A 21,083-nucleotide genomic window follows, 5' to 3' on the forward strand; every position below is an offset into this window, starting at 1 on the left:
GTTGCGGTTTAGTTTTAATTAAATTCTTTTCTCTCTGTTTTTGAAAATGACTTTATTTATTTGAAAACGTCCAATTCAGTTTATTTTGGTCCATGATAAGGGTCCAATAATGGTGTATATGGATGGGGCTCGAAGAGACCTTTCCAACGATATATTATAAGCCCAATTCCGATGAATGTTGAGGAAGTTATGGCCAAAATACTAAACTGGGCCCGGTTATTTATTTTAATACGGCCCAATGATCTAGAGGAGGGCCCAATATTAATTATTATTCCTAAAATTATTAGGATTAATTATAGTTTTCTAGAAGTTTCTAGAAAGTTCCTTTTAATTCTAATATTGTTAGATTTAATAATTAATTATCTTTAAAGGATTTTTATTTGGAATAAAATATTGTTTTGTTATCTTAAAAATATGTATTTTATCTTCTGTACGGATTCCGCAGATCAAGTTGATTAAAGATCGGATTCCGCGTGAAGAAAAACGCGCTAATACAGGCTGTCGCCAAACGACAAGTCTGTCGCCGCGCGACAGACATTGTCGCGTCGCGACAGAGTTGATTCCTGGCGACAGCGTGGAGTTTTATTCCTTATCAAATTCTATGATTTTCCGGACTATCTTCATTATAAATAGGGTCCGAATTCCTGTTTTCAGGATCATCAACTTTCATGATCTCTCATCAATTCTTATTAACTCTTCCTTAATTCTCTCTATTCTCTCTTGAGCAATATTGCTTAATTCTTATTTTCTCTCTCTCTTTCTAAACTACCTTTTTACAAAACACAATATTCCGCATTCATTAGATCTTGAAACATCTAGCCAAGTTCGAAGTTGCCTTCGCCCTAGACGTGCAAGGTTTGATATTTTCTGAGGGTTTGGTCCAAAACTAGTCTAAACTTTATTTAATTTGATTTTTCTTTAATTCTTTAATTATTTAATTATTCTTTATTATTTTCATTGAAGTTTACTAACTTGTGTATTTTGTTATTAGAAAGAGGTACGAGGCTTCAAAGTAAGTAGATTAGCTTACTCCCTATTTCTTTCACAATATAGATTGCATGTTTATTAATGTTTAATTCCTAGTATCATGTTAGGATGTTTTAATGCTTTCTAGTATCATGTTAGGATGTTTTTTATGCTTTCTAGTATCATGTTTAGGGTGCCTTTATTCTTTCTAATATCATGTTAGTGCCATGTTAGGTTTAAAGCTTTGATCTTTATTGTTTAGTGACATGCTAGGATTTGTTATTAATCTTGTTAGTATCATGCCTAGGATCTTGCTATTATTATTGAGCTTTATTATGCCTTATCATGCTATTATCGTTATTATTGTTATTGTTTTATTTATTATGTTGCTTGTTTTTATTTATTGTTATTGCTTGATCACGCCTTTTATGCAGGTTTAAAGGGAATTTGTACTTGAAATCACGCTTAATAAGATAATTATTAATTTGGTTTAGGCTAATGTGATTTTAATTCAAGTGATCGCCAATAATAGTATTATTTGTGCATTAATTTCAACCAACATAGATAAACAGGGTAGGTTTAATATAATGTTTGTATGTTATTCGAAAAGCGCACATGAATACGAGCAGAACAAAGTAGAGGCCTATTTTATAGGGCGGGTCCTTTCTTTTGTAGATTGGATTCGTACCTTCATCCCCGGACCCTATTTGGTTCAAGACCTTATGGAGTAGTTGGTGGTCCTTTTGGATTGTCTTTTGGGTTTACAAGTTCCTAAAACTTGTTGGCGACTCTTTTTGCTCTTTGTCTTTCCCTTTGGAACGCCACCGTACTTTAGTGTATGATCACAGTGGGGTTCAAGTTTGGGGTTATCATAGTGCTTGAAATATTCCATACACTATCATATTACCTTTCACCCTTCAAATATACAATCCTTTCTTGATAAACCACTTTGAGCCTTGTTTAATGATAGACCTTTATTTTTTCAACCCACATCTACCTAACCTTGGGATGGGATTGGATGGTGTGCAACTTATGCAATTTCAAAAGCTTGAGTGATTTTACCTAGATCTCAAAAAAAAAAAAAAATTCAAAATAAGCAAAAAATATAAGAGTGTGCATAAGGGTAAGTGTTCCAATGTCTTTGATATGAACACGTCTCAGATTGCGTCTCTTATCGAGTGCTCGATACCGTGCCTGAGAAACATGAATGCCAAGTGAGTGATAGACCGCATGATCGGCATTGCCCACGCTTATAAAAAAGAGATTTAAATTTGAAAAAATGATAAAGCAAAAAAAGAGAGTAAAATATAAACAAAAGAGAGTTCAAAAGTGAGGAAACCTCAAGTATAAAAATACAAAGATTCAAAAGCAAGGTTGCACACCTCGGGGGCTTATCTAGGGTCTTTATCCTTTATCCCCTTCTTCTTCAACCTTTAGCCTAACCACGTTACAACCCTTCAAAGACCTCTTTGAGGTATACACACACTTGTGCGGGGTTCGGTTAGAGCTACGTTCGGCCTGATTCCTAACGAATACGTAGGCAACCTCACATCAAGGTGCAGCCATAATAAAAATGTATTCATATTCATATTAACACACTTACACCATGATCGTATCAAGGAATTTCCAATGCTCATCCCTATCCATTTAGAGCTAGACTTGGGCGCTTGATCCCTACATTATTAGCTTACCTACCCTAAGAGTTACCACTATTTGACTCTTTTTAAAATATATTTCCATACACTTAGCCTTTGCAGCCTAACTTAGTGTCACTTTCACACACATCAGAGATACATAGACAAATAATCCTTCCCTTAGGAACCTCTTGTCATGAAATCTCAACACGACATTGAAGCATGCCTCGTCATCTTAGAGTCATTCATCACTCATCATCACAAACATCATTGCATCACAAAGTATGAAGTACTTAGCCTCCGTGCCTAAGTTACCCAAATACTTGCATTACCGAGTCAACAATCGAGATGGTCTAGGATGTTATAATCCTTGCACCAGGAGAAACAGCATCAATGCATACACTTGATTAAGCTCATTCAACATGCACCATCAAACACTCACTTCAATTCTTTTTGCATCTTTGTTTTTCGGGAGAAAGTCGATACCCTCCACAAAAAATGACGGACATTTTTTGCATTTTTAAGTCACACAATCACATTACAATGCACACACAAGTCATGTACGTTGAGTCATGTCACCTCGAATTGAGTCTAACACATGTGTCAAAACACATTAAGTCACACAAGGGTCACACACGTGTCAAAACACATTGAGTCAACCTCAAGTCAATCTATCACCTTAGGTCAACCCTAAGAAAAAACACCAGCAAAGTCTTTTGGCAATCTTTTGATTTTTACAGGATACAGTCATTCAACAAAGCTCCTGTTCGTAGCCAATCGAACGATCTCAACAAACATTCAAGTATCATAAATCTCTTTTGCTCAGAGACGCGTGGGCATATCATTCAAAGCTCTTTGTTCAGAGACGCATGGACATATCATAAAGTTCTTTTGCTCAGAGACGTGTGGGCATCCTATAAAGCTCTTTTGTTCAGAGACGCGTGGACATATCATAAAGCTCTTTTGCTCAGAGACGCGTGGGCATCCTATCAAAGCTCTTTTGTTTAGAGACGCGTGGACATTCCTTTCAAGCTCTTTTGCTCAGAGACGTGTGGGCATCTTATCAAATCTCTTTGTTCAGAGACGCGTGGACATTCCTTTCAAGCTCTTTTGCTCAGAGACGCGTGGAAATCCTATCAAAGCTCTTTTGTTCAGAGACGCGTGGACATTCCTTTCAAGCTCTTTTGCTCAGAGATGCGTGGGCATCCTATCAAAGCTCTTTTGTTTAGAGACGAGTGAGCATTCCTCAAAAAGAAGCTCTTTTGTTCAGAGACGAGTGAGCATCAACAGTAGCGAAGCGCGACCACAACATCAACAGCAGTAAAAATGAAGATGGCTATAAGCAGTCACCTTCGACGACGTTCCCTAGGATGTGGAGAGTTGTCATAAACAATAGAAGATGGCTACAAGCGCAATTATCTTCGATGGTTTTCCCTAAGATGTGGAAGACTAAAATAGCAGAAATTGAAGGCAACTACAAGCGGAGCAGTCTTTAGGCGATGTCCCCTAGCTTGAGGAAGATCGTCAAACAAAATTGGTTACTCTAGAGACGTGTGCTCGACGGTGCAAGATACGCGTTTCTTAACTCTTTTATCTATTTAACTAACTCTAGTTTGTAGGTATCGGCATTACAAGAATGATTTAGGATCCCAGAACGTTCTGAATCATTCTCCGTCCCTATCGCTACTTTGACTTTCGTTTTCGAAACATGCGTTTCTCCAAACTCGGTCAAAGTGAGGGCTTCTGTAGACACCCAAATGTGTCTCCCCAAAACCAAACCCAGTGAAGAATACCGTTCACGTCATTTGATTATCGAACGAAGTGAAAGTGTGGAAAGTCTAGTGATGCGGATGTTTTTATTAAAATCTCTCTTTCTGTTTTTGAAAATATTTCTTATTATACTCTATTTATGAAAATAGCCAGTCCACTTTAGTTTGGTCCATGATAAGGGTCCAATAATAGTGTAGTTGGATTGGGCTCGAAAAGAGCTTTCCAACAATATATTATAAGCCCAATTTCGATGAATAATGAGGAAGTTATGGATTAAATTAAATTTGGCCCGAAATGAAATTTATACGTGGCCCAATGATCTAGAGGAGGGCCTATTAATTATTATTCCTAAAGTTATTAGGATTGATTTTAATCTTCTAGAATAATCTAGAAGGTTCTTTTAAATTCTAATGGGATTAGGATTAATAATTATATTTTAAAGAGTTTTATTTTGAATAAAATGAGTGATTTATCACAAACATGATTTTAATCTGATTAACGCGGAATTAGCTTCTTAATCGTATTAAGAAGAGGATTCCGCGTACAAAGCTCGTTTGATTTCTGATTTAGCGCAAGACGATAAGTCTGTCGCCTGGCGTTAATAGCTGTCGCCTGGCGCTGACAGCTGTCGCCTGGCACTAATAGCTGTCGCCTGGCGCTGACAGTTGTCGCCTGGCGCTAAGCCTGTCGTCTGGCGCTAACCACTGTCGTTGGCGACAGGAGGTATTTTATTCCTATTAGGACTTGATTTGTTTCCTCACTATTTTTCTATAAATAGGGGTCGTATCTCCCCATTTTCAATCATTCACAATCATCATTCACAATTATCAACAATCATCTCTTCTTTCTCTCTAAAAAGTTAGAAGCTTTCTCTTTATTGCTTTTCTAAACCTTCCCTTTTACAAAATTCCACATTCACAAGTTCTAGACACACCTAGCCAAGTTCGAAGTTGCCTTCGCCCTAGACGTGAAAGGTTGATAGTTTCTGAGGGTTTGGTCCCAAATCTCTATTTAAATTATTTAATTTAATTGTTTGATTTATTATTTTCCTTGAAGTTACTAACGCGTGTATTTTGTTATTAGAAAGAGATACGAGGCATACAAGTAAGTAATTTACTTTGTTATTATTTTGATATAGAAATCATGCTTTGATTATTTTGATTCTTAGTATCATGTTAGGATGTTTTTATTGCTTTCTAGTATTATGTTTAGGGTAATAACTAAAATTTCTAATATCATGAATGTTTCTATGATGCTTCCTATTCTTTCCTTATATCATGTTAGTATCATGCTAGGAATAAAGCTTTGATTTTTAATGTTTAGTGACATGCTAGGGTTTGTTATTAATCTTGTTAGTATCATGCCTAGGATCTTGCTAATATTATTATTATGCTTTGATTATGATGATGATTGTTATTGTTGCTTGATATTATATCATTTATTATTGTTATTGCTTGATCACGCCTTTTTATGCATGTTTAAAGGGAATTTGTACTTGTAATCACGCTTAATAAGATAATTAATGATCTTGTTTAGGCTAATATGATTATAATTCAAGTGATCGCCAATAATAGTTTTGTTTGTGCATTAAATTCAACCAACATAGATTAAACAGGTTTAGGGTTCACCTATTGGTTGTATGTTAGTTAGAAAGCGCACATGAATACGAGAAGAATAAAGTAGAGGCCTATTTTTAGGGCAGGTTCAATCTCTTTTAGGTTGGATTTGTACCTTCATCCCCGAATATCCAATCATGGTTCCAGACCACTATGGAGTTAGCGATCTCATGGATCGTGAAGGGGTGTAACCTTCACCCTGTGAACGGTTTACAAGTTCCTAAAACTTGTTGGCGACTCTTTTACTCTAGCTTCCTTCCCTTTGGACGCCACCATGCTTAAGTGTATGATCACAGTGGGGCTCAAGTGTGGGATGCTTGAAATATTCCCTACAGTTGCGAACTCTTCTTTGCATCATTGTGCCTACGTGCCCTATATGTGATCGTTTTGATCTTAACCTCAACGAGTTTTCTTTATCTATGGTGGTTTATTTTATGACTAACTAATGCCAATGGAAAGTACTCACTTAGTAATTAGAGCAAACACTAAAATAGAAAAAAAAAACACAAAAACACCAGGAGCTGATCACCGCGTCACGGCATTCAGTGCCGTGTCACGGCAGTTGTACCGCGACACGGTACATTTTGCTGTGTCACGGTGCCTAAGAAATAAGTCCAGTCAGCTTTTTTTAGTCTTCCGTGCTAACTTGGTCCTCGCGTCAGTCATTTTGGTTACTGTTCACATATCTAGCCATACGATCATACCACGAGTCTTATAACATCACTTAATCACTCACGAGTCAGGTATGGTCCACACACTTTCTTTATTTTCCAACTCGAGTCGTGCACCATGTCGTTTATGATCGTATACTAGGTTCATGCACCCCTTTTTTTTCCTCATAATAAAAAAAAACGAGTGGAGTTTTTTTTTTCTGACATGTTTTCAAATGTCCATTTTTTTCCCCTTCCTTTCCTATCTTGAGCAATGAGTTAAAAAATTAAGTGAATTGTTTTATTTCAGTACTTGGTTAAGGAGCAGGGGTAGATTAATACAGTTCGAGTCATCACCGCAACAATCTAAGAGGCGTTCACATTCAAACTACTTTCAGTTTGTTCCAATGGCCACTAAGGAAGATATTGAGAACATCAACAAATACATCGAGGCACTTTCTGCCATGATGAAAACCCTTACCACTAGGGTCACTACCATGGAACAAAACAAGGTCACTGTTTCTACCCTTGACGAATTGCAGGAACAGATGAGTAAGATTTCTGAGGATTTCACTTATGTGGAACAACCTCCCACTCCTTTGGATATGAAAGACAGGCTCCCTGAAAAGTTCTCCACTGCTGATATTCCAAAGTTTAAGCCTATAATCCAATATTCCATTTGAAGGCATTCTCTGCAACCATGGCTCTCAAGGGATTGGACGTAACACTCTTCCCTATGGTGTTCCCTCTCTCCTTAGAGCATGCTTGCCAACAATGGTTTTATTCCCTAGATGCCATGCGTACTGCGACTTGGCAAGATGTCACCGATAGTTTCATAAATCGTTACAAGTGTAACATTTAAACCAAAACTTCTGAACGTGAACTCTCCATCCTCAAATAGAAAGAGAATGAAGGCTTCACCGCTTATCTGAACAGGTGGAGGGAAACGGCTTCACTTTGATGATCCTCCTAAAGAAAGAGAGATGGTTCACCTCTTCATCCAAAATCTGACTCACAAGTATAGGGAACATCTCAAATTTCTTCCACTAAACACTTTCGAAGCTGTATACGACATTGGCATCAATATCGAGGACGAGCTAATAAAGACTGCTGGTAGTAACAATAATAACACTTGGAAAAACAAGAAGAACGACCTTCCTTCTTCTTCGTCTTCTAAGCACGAAAATACCACCAACTATATAAGCCAAGTTGATCTCAATGAAGTGTTAGCTCTTGATGCTCCATTGCCCAAGAAAAGGAGAGCTTATACTCCTTTAAGAATGACTTATGATGCGGCCTTTGATCGCCTCTGCAGTCAAGGCTTGATCACACCTATTGGGCCATCTCTAGAGCCAAAACCTGAAGAAAGGAGCGCCAAATGGAATCCCAATGCCCATTTCAAGTACCATCAAGGAAGGGGTCACTCTACCGAACAATACTGGAATTTGAAGGACGCCATTCAAGACTTAGTAGATGCCAACAAACTTCCCGTCCCTCCAGGTGGTAAGAAGTGACAAGCAGCAAAGAAGACAAGGTGCACGGCGAGCCCTTCGTGCGAGATTTCATGATTTCTTCTTTTTATTAGTTTCCCTTTCCCCAATTCAAGTCTAGCATAGATTTCCCTTTCTGTAATTTGATAATTTTGTTAGCTTATTCACCATTTTCATCAATAAATTGAGTATTCTTTACATCTCAATCATTTTCACAAAAAAAAAAAAAAAAAAATCAATTTCCGAACCGAACACAAGGTACACCCATGATTTGAGGCACCTTTGCAACCCGTTTTTTCCACTAACCATTCAAAGATACACTCCATTTCTTGACACAAACCATTTTTAGCCTCGTCTAACGTTTGGCCTTCATTTCTTCAACCCACATTCACGTAACCCTGGGATGGGAAAGTGTGCAATTTGTGTAACATTCAGAAAGCAAGTTCAAATTACAAAAAAAAAAAACAATAAGTAAATAAAAAACAATGTCTTAAGGCAAGTGTTCCAATGTCTTGGATACGAACACGTCTAGAATTGCGTCTCTCATCGAGTGCTTGGTACCATGACTGAGAAACATGAATGCTAAGTGAGTGATGGACCGCATGATCCGAGATTTCCTATATTGATTCAAAAACAAAAAAAAAAAACAAAAAAAATGTTGAAAATAAAACTTGCAAAGTCCAATACACAATTGCATATCTTGGGGGCTTCTCTTAGGTCTTGAGCCTTTTTACCCTTTCTTCTTCACCTATTAGCTTAACCACATTACAACCCACGAAAGACCTCTTTGAGGTGTACATACACTTGTGCAAAGTTCGGTTAGAGCTATGTTCGGCTTGATTCCTAACGGATACGTAGGCAACCTCACATTGAGGTGCGGCCACATTCATATGCATGATCGAGTTGAAGAATATCCCATTCTTATCCCTATGACCCTATCCATCTAGAGCTAGAGTTGGGGGCTTGAACCCACATCATTTAGCCTACCTAGCCTAAAGAGTCACCATTTCGACTTTTCTCACATCTCTTTCCATCACCATAGCCTTTGCAGCCTCACCTTAGTATCACTTTCACACACTTCTTTCACACATACATAGCCATATCATCTTTCCCTTAGGAACCCTTTATCATGAAATCTTGTTTCCCTACCACACATGCTTCATCATCTTTCAAGACAACATTCATTAGAAGAAACATTATATGTACTTGCTTAGCTTCCTGACCTAAGCAATGTTCATTGTTTCATGCATCGCATAATGTGCTGAGCAACATTTACAAAGCATATCGTGCTTAGCTCCTTGACCTAAGCAACGTTCATTATGCAATAATCACTTCGTCTATATACGTGCTTAGCTTCCAGGCCTAAGTGACGTTCAAGATCGTTTCTTTACACCATATATGATGCTTAGCTCCATGACCTAAGTTCATTCATCTATCGTGTCACATGATGTAATTGTCCTTAGCCTCCAGGCCTAAGAACATGCATCATGCATACATTATTTTCAAGACAAGCAATGCAATCCATACGATTCATTTTGTCTTGCTCAACGACGAAGTTCAAAACTTCTTCCCTTTTTCATATTTTTCTTCTGAGGAAGTTCAAAAACTTTTTCAAAATTTTTTCATCGAGGGAAAGTAAAAAACAAAACTTTTTTTTCACGTCTTTCTTTTTCGGGAGAAAGTCGGTAGCCTCCACTTGACAAAAATGACAGAAATTTTTTGCTTTTGCATCTTCGTTTGCTTGTGTCTGCACACACACTCAAATCATACACATACATACACACTCACAAGTCATACACATGTCATGTCGTGTCAAGTCAAGTTTGGTCAAGTCAGTTGGTCAAGTCAATCTCAGTCTATACGGGTCCTTTGGCAAATTTCATTTTGCAGGTCTCATTTACAACCCACGTTCGGGGACAAGCGAACCATCTACAGCCCACGCTCGGAGACAAGCGGACCATCTACAGCCCACGTTCGGGGGCAAGCGAACCATCTACAACCCACGTTCGGGGACAAGTGGATCATCTACAGCCCACCTTCGTGGACAAGCGGACCATCTACAGCCCACGTTCGGGGACAAGGGACAAGCGAACCATCTACAGCCCACGTTCGGGGACAATTGATCCATCACCATTTTAGTGATCATCTCCCAAGAGAAGATGATTCACGGTGCAAGGTTCTCGATACACAGAGACTTGCAATCTCATCATCAGACAAGTTTTTCCTCAAGCATGGTGTAGACACCCAAATGTGTCTCCCCAAAAACCAAACCCAGTGATTAATACTTTTCACGTCGCTTAATTATCGAATGAGGTGAAAGTGTGAAAAGTCTTGTGATGCGGTCGTTTTAATAAAATACTTTCTTTCTGTTTTTGAAAATGAACTCTATTTATGGAAATAGCAGTCCAATTTATCTTGGTCCATGATAAGGGTCCATTAATAGTGTAATTGGGTCAGGCTCGTAAAGAGTTTTCCAATGATATATTATAAGCCCAATTCCGATGAATAATGAGGAAGTTATGGTCCAAATACTAAATTGGGTATGAAATGGTTTTATGGCCCAATGATCTACTTGAGGGCCCATTAATTATTATTCCTAAAATTATTATGATTGATTATAGTCTTCTAAAATAGTCTAGAAGATTATTTTGAGTTCTAATAGTATTAGGATTGATAATTAATCTTTTAGAAAAATAATGAATTTGGTTTGAAATAAAACAAGTGTTTTATTATGATAAAATCTGATTTAAAATTTATTAAAACGGAGTTTTAATTGCTTAATTATATTAAGAAGAGGATTCCATACAAAAGCGCGTTTTATCTTGAACCAGCGTCAAACGACAAGCCTGTCGCAAAACAACAGGGCCTGTCGCCATGCGTGATCCTTGTTGTTTCGCCGGGCTCTGTCGCTAGAGACAGGGGTCAGTTTTATTCCGATTCAAATTTTGATTTGTTTCTATCGATTCCGGACTATTTTTCTTATAAATAGGGGTCGTGTTTCCCCGTTTTTATTTATTCACAACGATCTAATTCTATTCTTTCTCTCTCTAAAAGCTAGAAGCTTATTCTTTCTCCCTCTTTCTAAACCTCCCCTTTTACAAAATACCACAATCACAAGTTCTAGACACACCTAGAAAAGTTCAAAGTTGCCTTCGCCCTAGACTTGAAAGGTTGATAATTTCTGAGGGTTTGGTCCCAAATCCCTATTTCAATTATTTTAAATTAATTGTTTGATTTAATGTTTTCATTGAAGTTACTAATGTATGTATTTTTTTGATAGAAAGACATAAGAGGCAACAAAGTAAGTTGTTTTATTGTTATATATCTTTAGAAAGCAGGTTTATATTGTATTAATTCCTAATATCATGTTAGGATGCTTTTATTGCTTTCTAGTATCATGTTTAGGTTACTTCCTATTTCCTTCTATCATGTTGGTATCATGTTAGGGATAAAGCTTTGATCTTTAATGTTTAGTGACATGCTAGGATTTGTTATTAATCTTGTTAGTATCATGCCTAGGATCTTGCTAATATTATTATGCTTTGATGAGAATATTATTATTTTGATGATGATGATTTGTTTTCAATGTTATATATTGTTGCTTGATATTATTGTTATTGTTTGATCACGCCTTTCTTGCATGTTTAAAGGGAATTTGTACTTGTAATCACGCTTAATAAGATAATTAATAATCTTGTTTAGGCTAATATGATTATAATTCAAGTGATCGCCAATAATAGATTTGTTTGTGCATTAATATTCAACCAACATAGATTAAACAGGTTAATATATTGATTGTATGTTAGTCAGAAAACGCACATGAATATGAGAAGAATAAAGTAAAGCCCTGTTTTTAGGGCAGGTTCAATCTTTTTTAGGTTGGATTTGTACCTTCATCCCCAAATATCCAGTCATGGTTACAGACTACTATGGAGTTAGTGATCTCATGGATCGTGAAGGGGTGTAACCTTCACCCTGTGAACGGTTTATAAGTTCCCAAAACTTGTTGGTGACTCTTTTACTCTAGCTTAAGTGTATGATCACAGTGGGGCTCAAGTGTGGGATGCTTGAAATATTCCCTACACATGGAAAATTGTCGATCTTTGCCACCTCTCAAGACGAAGAAGTCAGCGATTATATCATTTGTCGACTTTCCTCAAGCATGGAAAGTATCTCAACAAACATCATCCAGTGGATTTCTTCAAGCGTAAAAAGCTACCAAACTCATTTGTCACCGATACACTGGTGTCAGATACTGTCGAACATATTTGCCACCGATACAATGGTGTCAGATAAGCATTCTATCCCTTTACTCTTTTATCTGTGGAACTAACATTTTTCTGCAGGTATCGGCGTATAAAGAGTGATTTAGGATCGCAGAACGTCTTTAAATCATTCTCCGTCCCTGTCAACTACTTTGATTATCGTTTTCAAAACTTACGTTTCCACAAACGCAGTCAAAGTGGGGGCTTTTGTAGACACTTAAAAATGTCTCCCCAAAACCAAATCCGATGATGAAAAACCTTTCACCGCCATTATTGGTCGGGTTGATTATTTAATAATTAGAGTTCTTATATCCATGTTTCCATTCAATACATTTCATAAACCAATCCATTTCCTAGCTCATTTCCCTACCCCATAACTTGTTTTCCTCTTTTCGTGTCCACATCACAAAACCGAGAGAAACTGATTTTGTGGTCCAATAATTTTGATCCAATTATTATTTGGATGGATAGGCCTTGAAATAAGCTTTCCAAAATATATCATAAGCCCGATTCCGATTTAAAACGAAGAAGATATTAGCAAAATACTAAACTCAGCCCAAAACCGATACCCTTTCACTAAAACGGTCATATATTAAAATCTACAAAAGATTTTGACCTGATTCTAATTGGGTTGGAAAGTAGACTTGATAATATTTCCAATGATATATTATATGCGTTATTACGAGTTACGGATCAAAAGTTATCGTAGTTTTAAAAACGCGTAAAAAACTGGAATTACCGCGCAGCAGCTAAAATGTCGCGACGCGGCAAGAACTGACGTGCACGGTGCATATTGCCGTGACTCGGTACTCTACACCGTGTCACGGTGCCTTTTTCGTGTATTTTCCACACTTCCTCGCGCATTTTGAAAAAAAAGTACACCGTGACACGGCGCCACGTGCCGCGCCATAGTGGACTATGCCGCGTCACGGCATTTTCTGCCGTGTCACAGTATATGTGCCGTGTCACGGAATTTTCCCGTGTTTTCTCCGCGTAAAACCTGCACAAGGCAGATATTGTACCGCGACACGGCATTTTCTGCCGTGTCACGGCACGTTTTGCCGTGTCGCGGCAACCTCTGCCGTGTCGCGGCGGGGCCCCAAAACTAGGGTTTTATCTTTTTAGGGTTCCGTGTGTTCCCTCTACTCATTTTCTCTATAAATACCCCCTCCTTTCTACAGTTTGGGGCATTAATTAGTTCTCTCTTCTCTCTTCTATGCTCTAGCCTACCCTATTCTTCAAAAATACTTCCCTTAAGCACTCCAAAGAGTTCATACAATACTCGAAGTTCTATACTTAAACTGAGGCGTGAAAGGTATAAATAACTGAGGGTTTGGATCAAATCAACTCTACTTTTAATTTAATTTAATTTCAATTTAATTTATATTTTTATTGAAGTTACTAACAATTTATTCATGATGTAGCAATTTTAAGGAACACGCGTAATGTGAATAATTAATTAATTTAATTACTTATTTTATTTTTATATTGCTAGTATCCTAATTAGGTTAATTTATATTTGATTTGATTAACAATTTATTGTTAAATTGCTTCCAATATTAATGTTTATTCTATTATATATTTATTGATCACCATATTGCATGTTTAAAGGGAATATGTAATTGAAAAATCATGCCTAATAAGATAATTTGGACGACCGGTTTAGGTTCCTTTTTAATCTTGTTGTTTAATTAAAGTGATCACTAATATTTTAGAATTATCTGTTGCATTAATATTCAACCAATTTAGCATAATAATAGTTTGGAGCGAATTGAATCTTTGTTTGCATGCTTTTGAGATCGCATGAATCACTTTTCACTTTAAAAATCGAGTAGAGGCCAATACGGGCGAATGTGACTCCATGACTCACTTCGTACCATGATCCCCAATCCTCCTTTCGTGGTTCCGAACCATATGGAATTAGTAATCTCATGGATTATGAATAGGGTGTAACCTTCACGGGTCAATCGTTGTTGCCTTTCGTTGTCCCTTATCGTGGTTGCCTTTTATGATCCGTGAACGGTTTACAAGTTCCTTAAAAACCTGTTGGCTGCTCCCTACTATCGTTGTCCCTAATCGTATATGTTAATTCCCACTTCCTAAGAGTGCCAAGCATATTCACACATGCTTAACGTAGGCGCGCTTCGAACGACGCCTACAACCGTCCACGTAAGCTAAAATAAATAAACTGTTTTTTTTTTTTTTTTTTTTGATTCAGCTATAAACAGCTACTTATATCAGATAACCACCACTAAAATAGCGGTTTTCAAAATAGAAACTGCTACTTGAAGTAGCGGTTTATATAAAAACAAAGTAGTGGATTTCAACATGAAAACCAGTCGCAACTCGCAAGCTTTAATTCTTGTTGTTCCTATAAACTCACCATTATGTACAATCTCCAAAATCAATGTTTATTATTTGTCAAATTTATTATGTGAATTGAAAATAAGAACAAAATTAACAAGTTAATTAGGTAAAACAAAATTAGGGTATAATATAAAACAACCCTTCATCTGACCCCTAATTTACAGCAGCACCAAGACGAGGTTGGGGGGCTAAAACGACGACAGTAGGGTGGCAAGAAGCCAACAGCAGTATGGGAGGAGGACCACCGTCAACAAAAAGGGTGGAGGTGTTCTTCGTAGTTGAGGTAGAATTCCTTGCTGCTTGAATAACTGGTACTATGGTAGTAGATGTTTATTAAACAAGAAACCGTTACTTGAGGTAGCGGTTTTGAGTAAGTATAAACCGTTACTTCAAGTAGCGGTTTTCCAACGTACACCGCTACTTGAAGTAATGGTTTTCCACTTAAACCGTAAAATAATAAAATTCCCTTGAACCGGTGATGTGAACGATAAAGTGGGAATATTTGAAAAAGAGACTGTATTTATGGAATTGGATGTTCTGCTAGCATTATTTAGGGGAAGGGCTCAAAAGGATATCAAATTAGGAGAGATATTACATGTTTATTCTTAACATTAAGCATTACATATAGCATTATCCATATTTTAATAATAATTATAAAATAGTATAATTTCAAAAATCATGACAAACATACGTGAATTAAGTGTAATTAAAACTAATGGCCTAGTGGGACGACCACAAGGATTCAAATTGCCCTCAATTCAAATAAGCAGCATAGATACCTTTGGACTCCCGGAGAAATCTCAAAATTTGAATAACGAATGTTCTTAAATCTTAAACAATATTTCTTTTTGTACATCCTGGCGTCCTGGAGAAATCTTAAATTTTGACTACTTGGAAAATATTGTTCCTGAACCAGAAATGACCAGCTGGGCACAACTGTGTACTTCTGAGATAAAAACGCGGAGATTAGCAGCCATCAAACCAAAAACTTTAAACCCCAGTTCAGGAATCAGGATCATATATAGAGGACTTCCAGTACAATATTTAGATTTATATTTCACACCTTATACATTACATTTTTTTGCAGTGTAGAATTTCATTTGGATATCAATATAAAGAGGTATAAGCAAACTGTGAGTGACCTTGAACAAAAACTTTTTTTGTAGAGCATTTTCATACACGGACAGCCAAAAACACGCCAACACACCCAGTACAAATTTAAGTATATAAGAAAAAGAACACTTTCTAAGCGCCTCAACATAAAACCCAGATTAAAATCAATAAATATTCCTCGACACCCAAATAGACAAAGACCAAACACCAACAGACTCTACTGAAAGACGACCCATTTGGTCCCAGAATAGATGCTGACCAAAATAATTACTACCAAAATATTTGCGCCAAATAAAGCACAGACAAGGAGCTTGAAATACTATGCAATGATTGATGTGGTGGTACCGATGAAAATTGGTAGACACTAAAATCAAGCGCTGGAATCCTCACCCTTCTTCTCCACATCATCCTTCTTAGCCTCGGTTTCTGTCACCTCTGCTGGTGCAGCTGCTTCTTTAGCTGGAGAAGCAGCTTCTTTAGCTGGAGAAGCTTCTTCTTTGGCAGGAGCAGCTTCTTCTTTGGCAGGAGCAGCTTCTTCCTCCGAGGCTTTGTCCTTGCTTTTCTCTTCTCCAACACTCAGCTTCTCAAGAGCTTCAGCAGTCTCAGAAGCGTCTGTGTTCTCCTCCTGCTTCTTTTGTGATTCAGCAACCTCTTGGAACATCTCCATGAAGGATTTATTATCTGATCATAAAACAGTAACATGATTAATTATTATGTACAAGGAAAATCCTAAATATATAAAGTCCAGACTACTTTAAAACAACCAGTATTTCATCTTATAACCAGCCAAAACAAGAAAATTGTACAGAATACAATATAATTAATGTTATTCAAATGCATAGAGTCTATGACAACTACGAGTATAAAACAACCAAAATTTTTACCCAATAACATAACCATAACAAGAGAAATGGAAAGGAAAACAAATTCAGACTTGGCAAACTGTGACTGTTGCTCAAAATAAAATCAAATCACACAGTGCACAAATATGTATATATCCAAAAGCTCAAGCTAGAACAAGCAGCCAAGAAACAGTAATCACCAATCTGAAACAAAGCAAATTAAAATTTTCTGCTTAACTATGTTTGGGTAGAACAAAGTTGGCCCCTCAAACATAACTATACAAAGAAAAACACCACATCCAAGAGAAGGATGTATATGTCAAAAGTATGCTATAGAGGTCATAATTATTCTTTATACAAGTACAAAATATTAGGAAACCCAGAAAAAAAAGCACTTCCACTTGGTCTCTATATACTGCTGATAAATATTGATCGATGAAAAATCATATACATGGCTTAAGAAATTGTAAAAAAGATGCAGCCTATCAACACAAATCAGAACCAAAGAGGCTAAAACATATGAAAGATAATAGAGATAAGATATGACAAATTCATACTTCATCTGTTTCTAGATTAATTGCAATGTTTGATTATTTATGGACATCAATGGAAAAGGACCTTTAAAATCTCTAATTACATATTAATAAAAACCGTAAAAAGTTGAGACAAATCTAACATATTCAATTGATAACTTTTAATTATAAATCAGAGATTTAGTGCAATCAAAGGTAGTTAAGTTTAAGCCCCTCACAAAGAAAAGGTTGCAACTAAAACAATATAGATCAAGTATCAAATAAATAATGTTGCAAGCACAAATCCACTTTGCAGCTAATGTTTAAGCATGTTAAAGTTTAGCTTATTTGTTGCCATCCAATGTACACACATCATGATCAAGATATCTCTAAAACTCCAACTGATAACCACTTTCCATAAACTATGTAATCCAACAGCAAAAAGAAATTTTACCAACAAGATGATAACATATGCATCCATTCTTCTGATATGGTGTCCAATTATTTCTTAACTGTATCCCACTAAGTTATTTCTAAATCGGAACACACTAAGTTAAACCCACAAGGCCACAAGTACTCACAATTATATATATATATATATATATATATATATATATATATATATATATATATATATATATATATATATATATATATATATATATATATATATATATATATATATATATATATATATATATATATATATATATATATAGGTTCATTAAATTACCTAAACAATGGTTTTGTAATTTTGAGTTTTGACATAAGAACTAGACGATAAAAAACTCGAAATCCTTGAGCTTGGTCAAATGAATAAAATCCCTGATTCATCATTCTACATTCCTATATTCTAGGATATAAGTTCAAAGTTTACTCTTTTTTTTTTTTAGAAACATAAGCTCAAAGTTTAGATTACCCTCATAGTATCAAACTTGCCAACATAAACAAATAAAGAATTCACTAATCAACAAATAAAAAGCTTCTCTTAAGAGATGAGACACATTAGACATGATAAGAGCTATAGCAAAAAAATAACAAATTCACTAATCAACTAAGACCCGGAAACACTTCCAATCAAGAACACACACGATATCAATTAATACAGACGAAGAATCACAAAAAGAATATTGGACTGGTGGCATGGAGTAATAAACAGGCATGTGAATATGTAAATACGGTGTAATAAACCATTAAACCAAATTTACTCACTGTCTATCGATGCAAATCGAATACAGAACATCTCCTCCTTCAACTCTCCATCAGCATAATCACTAGCAACCCACACACAAGATTTTTCATTCCCGGCATGCTCTTGAACCGTCATACCCGCAATAACTACAAATAAAAATTGATCATTCATAGAAAAAACTCATTAATTCAAGCAATTTCACACAATAATTAAACAAGAAAACAAAACCCACAACAATTAATAAATGATAGAAATAAAGTCACATACTCAGATGATTAGCACAGATCTTAAGAGTTTTAGATTGCCGCATAACCAATCGAACTTTCCCAGAAACCTTATGCTTTAGAAACTTCACTGTACCAGTACCCCTTTCTTTCCATTGATTTCCTTCTTTATCAAATCTGTAAAGCTTCGCTTTTCTAATAACAATTCCAAAACACAAACAATTAGAAATAATAAACCATCACAAAAACCCTAGAAATCCGAACATATCCCTAAATTAGTGGCAAAATTCAAAGATTGGATCAATAAATGCATTGAAAACAACAATTCAAGAGCACCCAATTAAAAACAACACAAAACCCTAAAAATCAGGGCAAAAAAAAAACCTGGGATTGTGGCAAAATTCAACCATTAAATCAACAAAAATCATGAAGAAAAGTGAGAAAATTACAGATCGAGGAGGGCATCTTCGTCTTCTTCACCAGTGGTGATGGCGACCTCTTCAAGCTTAACGATGGGGGCAATTTGGGCACCAGTGTCTTCTTCTTCGGCGGGAGCGTGCTCGTCGTCTCTGTGCTCAGGATCTACTGACGCCATTGTTATACTGTGTTGAGAGTGTTGTGGTGTGGGAGGAGAGAGAGAGAGAACGGCAGAAGAGAATGAATAGTCGAGATTGAGAAATGAAAGAGAGAGGAAGGGTTTTCTTAAACTTCAACTTTATATAGATGCATAAAGGTTGGATTGCTAGTTAAGCTTAAAAAAGAGATTACCATTCACCCACCACTTAAGGTGTCAATTCGGGTGATTGGTTCAACCTTAGTTAGGTCTAGTTAGGCTAGGATGGGTCTAATTTGGATTTGAGTTATGTTGAAGCTTAATTCTTAATTCCAACACCTTAAGGAGTTAGAACTACCTACACCCATTTCAAAATAGGGCTGCCCCCACTGTGGCAAATAGGTAATTTTTTGCAACTTTTTTTAAAAATTGAAAATAAAATAGAATAAATCAAATATTCAGATCCAGCATACCAACCATTAGAGCTGTCAATTCGGGTAAACGGGTCGGGTTTGAGTCGGGTTAGTGTGAGTCGGGTCATCTCGGGTCGGGTCATCTCGGGTTAATGTCATAACATATGCGGGTCGGGTTCGGTCATGCTTGGGTCGGGTCACATCGGATCATACATCTTATTGGGTTTGGGTCGGGTTTAGGTCGGGTTACATTCGGGTCGGGTGAAAAGTAGATCAGGTTAAATTCGGGTCTTTACGGGTTTAAACGAGTTAGGGTCGCTCTCGGGTTCGAGTCGGGTTCGGTTCAAGCCAATTATTTACGGGTTATAATCAGGTCGGGTCATTCTCGGGTTCAAGTCGGGTTTGGTTCAAGTCAATAATTTGCGGGTTATAATCAAGTCGGGTCATTCTCGGGTTCGAGTCGGGTTCGGTTCAAGTCAATAATTTGCGGAAAACATGTTTCGTCCCTGAGATTCGTTCCTAAAAACATGTTGTGAAACTAACCTCTTAAAATTCAAAGTGAAATATTGAAGGAATAGAGTTAGGATTCAATTTCCGTTCCAATACCAACATGAGATAACGACCTATACATATTGATTCAATAACAAGTCGGGTTGAATTTGGGTCGGGTCAATAACAAGTCGGGTTGATTCAGGTCGGGTTTGTAACAGGTTGGGTTGAAATTCGAGTCGGGTTTGTAGCAAGTCGGGTTAAATTCGGGTTGGGTTAGGAACAGGTCGGGTTGAATTCGGGTCGGATTAGGAACAGATCGGGTTGAATTCGGGTTTTGACGGGTTAAAACGTGTTTGGGTCAATTTCAGTTCAGGTCAATAATTTACGGGCTACATTCGGGTCGGGTCGTCTCTAGGTCGGTTAATGTTCGGGTTCGGGTCTCAATTACTCGGGTCAACTCGGGTCTAGGGTTGGTTTCAGGTCGGGTTAGGGTCACCATTTTTTTCGGGTTCAGACGGGTCGGTTAATAGGTCGGGTTAGGGTCAGTATTTTGAGTCGGGTCAGCTTTTGACAGCTCTACCAACCATCATAGTTCACAACCAATCAACCACTACCACTCAAAATCCATCACAAATTCACAGGCACCCCATTGGTCTTCCCGTCGATCAACCACAAACATCTGCGTTCCACCGTCATCTTCTTTTCTCAAGAATAATGAATCCAACGCCGCTTCGTGGCGATAGCAAAAAGACACCCTAATAGCAAAGAGTGTAAAATTAGGGTCATATTAACCCTTAGGGAAAGCATCGTATTCGCGATGAAATGTTATTCGCAGCGACATCTTCATCTCAACAACATGGTGTTAGGAACTTCGAACAGTCAAAGGAAGACATGATTATATTTACGTATTTGTCCCCAAATTTATTCGAAAATATACCAAAATACCTCCTGATATACAATAGATGTATATCAATCTGATTAACT

The 21,083-nt window shown here is 37.0% G+C and overlaps 1 protein-coding gene across 1 annotated transcript; it reads right to left on the reverse strand.

The window, feature by feature from the left end:
- Positions 1 to 15,952: 15,952 nt before the first annotated feature.
- LOC145589491 (ran-binding protein 1 homolog b-like) lies at positions 15,953 to 19,296 on the reverse strand. The gene is made up of 4 exons (XM_081646081.1): positions 19,091 to 19,296; positions 18,685 to 18,836; positions 18,438 to 18,563; positions 15,953 to 16,552 (listed from the first exon to the last, which is right to left on the reverse strand). Exons 1-4 carry the CDS (start codon positions 19,234 to 19,236, stop codon positions 16,242 to 16,244), a joined length of 735 nt encoding a protein of 244 aa, XP_081502207.1. The 5' UTR covers positions 19,237 to 19,296; the 3' UTR covers positions 15,953 to 16,241.
- Between the last annotated feature and the right edge of the window lie 1,787 nt (positions 19,297 to 21,083).

The sequence above is a fragment of the Chenopodium album genome, chromosome 17, assembly GCF_948465745.1.
Source record: "Chenopodium album chromosome 17, dcCheAlbu1.1, whole genome shotgun sequence".
NCBI classification, from domain to species: Eukaryota; Viridiplantae; Streptophyta; class Magnoliopsida; order Caryophyllales; family Amaranthaceae; genus Chenopodium; species Chenopodium album.

Excerpts from the sequence above, each read along its gene's own strand:
- LOC145589491 (XM_081646081.1), bottom strand. The coding sequence starts at position 19,236 with ATGGCGTCAGTAGATCCTGAGCACAGAGACGACGAGCACGCTCCCGCC. Across the intron at positions 18,837-19,090 it reads GAAGATGCCCTCCTCGATCT|AAAAGCGAAGCTTTACAGAT; the intron begins GTAATTTTCTCA and ends AATTGTTATTAG. Across the intron at positions 18,564-18,684 it reads GATCTGTGCTAATCATCTGA|TTATTGCGGGTATGACGGTT; the intron begins GTATGTGACTTT and ends TTTTATTTGTAG.